At 44.3% G+C, this 6,000-nt stretch overlaps 1 protein-coding gene across 1 annotated transcript in view; it reads left to right on the forward strand.

Moving 5' to 3' along the window:
• The window catches only part of LOC111952667 (obscurin-like), a 50,160-nt gene that overhangs the window by 1,062 nt on the left and 43,098 nt on the right, over positions 1-6,000 (forward strand). The window contains 8 exon segments of the mRNA XM_070435356.1: positions 942-1,109; positions 1,112-1,226; positions 1,623-1,780; positions 1,872-1,976; positions 2,108-2,374; positions 2,689-2,958; positions 3,118-3,384; positions 3,600-3,863. Coding sequence (XP_070291457.1) covers positions 942-1,109; positions 1,112-1,226; positions 1,623-1,780; positions 1,872-1,976; positions 2,108-2,374; positions 2,689-2,958; positions 3,118-3,384; positions 3,600-3,863 — 1,614 coding nt within the window.

The following is a 6,000-nucleotide window of genomic DNA, read 5'->3' on the forward strand; positions in this document are numbered from 1 at the left end:
ACCTAGACAACCAGGTGAGAGGAGTTCCTTACTAAGATCTAGACAACAGGTGAGTGGAGTTCCTTACTAAGACCTAGACAACCAGGTGAGGGAGTTCCTACTAAGACCTAGACAACCAGGTGAGAGGAGTTCCTTACTAAGATCTAGACAACCAGGTGAGAGGAGTTCCTTACTAAGATCTAGACAACCAGGTGAGGGGAGTTCCTTACTAAGATCTAGACAACCAGGTGAGGGGAGTCCTTCTAAGTCTAGACAACCAGGTGAGGGAGTTCCTTACTAATCCATGACCTTAATTCATCAATAAAGTACAAGGGAGGAGCGAAAAACCGCAGACACTCAGCCCTCCTTAGAATGAGTTTGACTCGTGATCTAAGCCATTGTGAGGTTAATGGATCCTCTTTCTCATTACTAGCATACATACTTTACATGCAGACTGCTGAGTCTATATTAGTGAAGCTGAGCTCAGGCAAGTATTGAGGTGTCAGAGATTACTTCATTATACAGGCAGCCACCACCACATCCAAGTATAACCATATTAAAAGTGTTGCTCTCGGGTTCTGCCACATTGGTCCTCCATTTTTAACACATGTCAATGAGAATGAGGAGAGGAGAGGTTATTTACAAGTCAACATGAAAATGTTCTTGACTTTAGCATGTTTTAAAAGATGTATGAAACTGTATAGTTTTAGCCTAGGGACAACCTAGGATACGGACAAGGAAAGCCAATCAGAAGTGGCTCAGGCCATCCCTCCTGACAGACCATGGGAGATAGTCTGGGAGAAAACTAGCTGCTGCAAGTAAGACCTCTACTCGATGGCACACATTCTATTCAGTTACTTGTCTTCACCTTTGTGTTTCCTTCTAATTTATTCAATATTCAATGACCCGTTATATAAATATGAAAAGTGTGTGTGTTTTACTTTCTGACCGTCTGTCTGCAGAGAGCCAGACCCAGCTACTGGTGGTGAAGGGTCTGGAGGATGTGGAGGTGTGTGAGAGCGAGGGTTGCTCCTTCGAGGTGACCCTCAACCTGTCCTACATAGATGGCACGTGGACCAAGGACGGGGTCAAGCTCAAGTCCAAGCCTACCTGTCGCATCACTACCATCGGAATACACACACTCTCACCTTCACCCGGGTCACCTTAGGAGACACTGGCCTGTTCTCCTTCCAGACTGATGGTGCCCAAAGCTGTATTCAAACCTCAGGTCAACTCATTGTCATAAGGTAACATTATACAGGACACAACAAGGAGTAATGCAAAGTACAGGGACAATTGTATGACCATCTTTCAGTCTAATTATTCTGTAATAGCTTGGAAGTCTACATTAGCTCGATATCTTCTCACTAACTTGACATCCAGGCTAATGGCTTGGCCTAGAACAACACACATTTATAGATAAATCACAGTACAGATCACAGATACAATCAGTACGTATTTAGATCAAACCCATACTGGATCTCTAGGTAATGTCTGGCACTGTACTGTCGTCTGTCCTGTCTGATCTGTCGGTCTGTCTGTCTGTCTGTCTGTCTGTCTGTCTGTCTGTCTGTCTGTCTGTCTGTCTGTCTGTCTGTCTGTCTGTCTGTCTGTCTGTCTGTCTGTGGTTGTCTGCCAGCCAGAGACATCCAGATCGTGAAGGAATTGGAAGATGAGGAAGTGACTGAGAGGCAGAGTGTGACCTTCCAATGCGAGGTCAACTATGACAATGTGGACGGGCGCTGGTACAGAGACAACACCAGGATCAAACACGGAGACAACGTCAAGATCAGACATGAGGGTGAGCATGGGACACAACTGAGACGAGTCATGGACATGTGTCTACAGGTCAGGATTCTACTGATTAAACATGTATTTCTATCTGAATATAGGTCAAACTCACACCATGTSCTTCAAGTCTGTAAGGCCAGCAAATGCTGGGGAGATCAAGTTCACTGCAGACAGGGTCTCGTCCTATGCAATTCTCACAGTAAAAGGTAAACAGCTATTTTGAGATTCAACAATATCWATGCTCCTCAGTGACTCAAAAACATCTATCTGGCCCTAAGTGACCTTCTCTGATTAATGTTCACTAAACAATCGTTCAATGTTACTGCTGTCTCCACAGAGCTGCCTGTGCAGATAGTGAAGCCTCTGAGAGTGAAGATTGCTATGTACAAACACAAAGGCCTGCTGGAGTGCCAAGTGTCACGGGCCAACGCCCAGGTCAGGTGGTTCAAGAACAGGAATGAGATCCAGCCCAGCCAGAAGCACCAGATCGTCAGCGATGACATCTACAGGCAGCTCCACATCGACGACGTGGCCTCATCTGATGAGGACACCTACACCTGTGATGCTGGTGATGACAAGACATCCTGTCAGCTGTTAGTGGAGGGTGAGATGCTCACACTCATTGTGATTAGTTCTGACTTATTATTAACAGTTCCAGTGTTACTTATATTCCTAATATTAAACGTTAATAAACAGTTTATAAGCAAATCTTCATACAAAGTGTGTGTGTCCCCCTCTTACTTACAATCGATGAATCACCAAAACCCCTCCTTCAACCAAATATACTGTATCCACAATGAAGTAATCCAACTATCTATCTCACTCCCTTCCTGGAGTGTACCCTTTCTCTCTGCCATTTAGTCTGTTTCTCTGGATGTGAAGATACTGATGGGGTGTGTGTGCTCCCTATGCGTGCAGAGCAGGCTATCAGCATAGTGCGGGGACTGAGGTCCCTGGAGGTTACAGAGCCCAGGGAGGCCCTGTTCCAGGTGGAGATCAGCCTGCGGGTGGGGAGACCTCCCAAGTGGACCCTGGATGGAGAGGTCCTGATGGAGGGGCCTAGAGTGAGCATAGACCGGGAAGGTACCATGCACACCCTCTGCTTCAGCAGCACAGACAGCTCTATGACAGGCCCCGTGCAGTTCAACGCCGGGAAGAGCCGCTCTGCCGCACAGCTCACTGTGAAGGGTAAGGTAGTTCATTGATTATCACTAAGTGAAAGTTGGAACGAACCCCTGCTTACTTTTGACAGTGGCCCTCCAGGCTCTGGGCTAGATCACTGTATTGCTAGAGGTTTGTACAGGACAGTATTACAGTATATCATTATTCATCTCTGTATCTTCCCAGAGCGCCCTCTAAAGGTGGTCCACCCCATGCCAGACGTGGAGGCTAAAGAGAACAGCTCAGTCACACTGAGCTGTCAATTTGCCCCCTCCCCCAGGGTGGTACGCTGGTACAGGGGCCGCACCGCCCTGCAGACGTCCAGCAAGTACAGCATGAGGACGGAGAAGAGCCAGGCAGAGCTGACCATCCAGGGTCTCAAGGAGACCGACACCGGCCAGTACAGCTGCATGGCTGGAGGGTCAAAGAGCACGGCTAAGGTCACTGTGGAGGGTGAGGATGATGAATAAAAGAGGAATACAAGTGTTTTTATAGACAAAGCTTCAATGTTCAGATGCTTAATCATGGAAATGAATTGCAGCTTCATGCTTGATTTTGTCTTTATWTACCACAAAGTACTGTATGCTGTGTTTAATCTACACTGTGTTGAACAGTAGATATAAACCAACCCTGACACCATGGATATGAGCTATTTATATTTTTTTCAGTGCGAAGGCTAAAGATCATAAGMCACCTGGAGCACGTGGAAGTGGAGGAGGATAGTAACGCCACGTTCACCTGTGAGCTCAACTATGTGGTCGCCAATGTGCAGTGGCTCCTGAACGACAACCGTCTTAACGCCACCTCCGTCACCAGGATCCAAAACATGGGCACCATCCACAGCCTCACCATCAAAATGCTCCGCCCCCAGGATAGCAGAGTCACGTTCCAAGCCGGCCTGCTCACCGAGTCCACCTCCCTCAAGGTCAAAGGTGAGCCTTGTACAGTTGTCAATTCTCACTTGTGAGCAGCCACTGCAAGAGAAATTGAGAAACAAGTGGAATGCTGGTGGTTGTACGTGTCCAGTCAGTACTGTCTTAAAGTCTTAAAGCACAGTATCTACATCCTATCGAAAATAAGGCAAATCTGCCAGACTTGATTTTGACTGAGACCTGAAGATGGTTGAATCTGATGTCCTTCAGTAAGGCTGTGGAGGTCATGACATTTCGTCAGCCAGTGATTGTCAAGCAAATTACTGCCAGTCTCACGGTATTTGACCGTTAATTAACATAAACACATTTAGCATCTCCTYGCTTCCARACATAGCCTTCAAGCCACTGATGCAGACCTTGAGAACATCTACATTTTAAAAAGTTGAATAAATKCATGTAATATAGCCTACAACAACACAAAAAATCCATTATTTATTTTAGACAGGWCTAAAYAAGCATGATATGAAGAAAATGTAGTCTATTTCAGAAGAACAGAATAGCATACTCTGAGTTGTCCTTACYTTAGACCCTGATKTGGCTATGCCATATGGRTGTGGGCTACACTAGTTCATTTAGCAGACAAGATATGCTTAGAATTCTGTGGCATTATTWTATATTATTTTATAGTATGAAGAATACAATTGACCATAGCTGAATAAAATAGAAAGGATATTTTCTCCAAATMATTTGAGGGAGTGTTCCCATGCAGCTATTCTGTGTTGAGCGGCTAAAACAAAGAGACAGGTATTTCTATATGCTTAATTTAGATTTACTTATGTAACTTTAGTTGTGATACAAACATTGGGCTMTATGTTTTGATGTTTAATAGATTCTAACGCTTCGAACACACCAACAGTGTCATTGCATTTTGGTACACCAGAATTACATTKATTTCCAATGAAACGCTGGGTTTGCCTTGCAGCATTGCGTTGCAGAGGCAGTTGCTGTTCGTTCGGTGTGGTGCATACGATGRGTCAAACTGTATGCGTAGACGSCTTGACAGAAATGGTAGCAGAAGGGGAWTGTGGAACTTTTGTTGCATGCATATCCAGATGATGCTGTGTGTAATTTTGCGCAATGACGCTGTCAGTGTGTTTGAAGCGTAAGGCTGCATGATGAGACRRTAATGATGATTGTATTATGTTTTTGCACAGGCTGTACACACTTCATCAGTCTCTCATTCYCAAWTTGACAAGCACTTGATAATGCCTASAATTTCRTGGRGGTATCCCCTTTGTGTGGCCATAATGCACCCTAGAAAAATCCATGCCTTTTGCAGCCAGTGGCTGTTGTTGTCACACRCTGACCTTAGTTCCTTTTTTATGTCTCTATTTTGGTTTGGTCAGGGCGTGAGTRGGGGTGGGCATTCTATGTGTTTTTTCTATGTTTTCTATTTCTATGTGTTTGGCCTGGTATGGTTCCCAATCAGAGGCAGRTGTCTATCYTTGTCTCTGATTGAGAACCATWCTTAGGTAGCCTTTTCCCACCTGTGGTTTGTGGGTAGTTGTTTCCTGTTTTGTGTTGTTGCACCTTTCAGGACTGRTTCGTTTCGTTCACTCTCTTTGTTGTTTTTTGTTATTCAGTGTTCAGTTTATTTAATTAAATTCATCATGAACACGTACCATGCTGCGTTTTGGTCCACTCCTTCTTCCCAGGACATAAGGTGGGCATTCTAGATATTGGACTTCGTTACAGTTGTGCCCTTGGGCTGAATATAATAATTAAATAAATGTTGATAAACTATTAGGCTACTTCTTCACATTATAAGCGAAGCAATGCACACATGGCAGTAGGCCTATAAGCGCAAATGTTCTATTAGCAGGAAACACCATTCAAAAGTGAGATGCTATTATGCATTGAAATGCTTTTAAAATAAAGGTGCATTTTTATGGTGAAAATGAACTTCCCCAAAATTTGAAACCTGCGTTAGTTCTACACCTGTTGTAAAGCGATTAATGTGCTTCATTTTAAGAAGTTATTTGGCCACTTCAGTTGTGATACAACCTTATCAAAACATATTGGCCTATGGGCTAGGCTACATGAGGTGTGATACTAACCTTATAAAACATATTGGCCTATGGGCTAGGCTACATGAGGTGTGATACTAACCTTATCAAAACATATTGGCCTATGGGCT

Source organism: Salvelinus sp. IW2-2015, linkage group LG26 (assembly GCF_002910315.2).
Source record: "Salvelinus sp. IW2-2015 linkage group LG26, ASM291031v2, whole genome shotgun sequence".
Taxonomy (NCBI): domain Eukaryota; kingdom Metazoa; phylum Chordata; class Actinopteri; order Salmoniformes; family Salmonidae; genus Salvelinus; species Salvelinus sp. IW2-2015.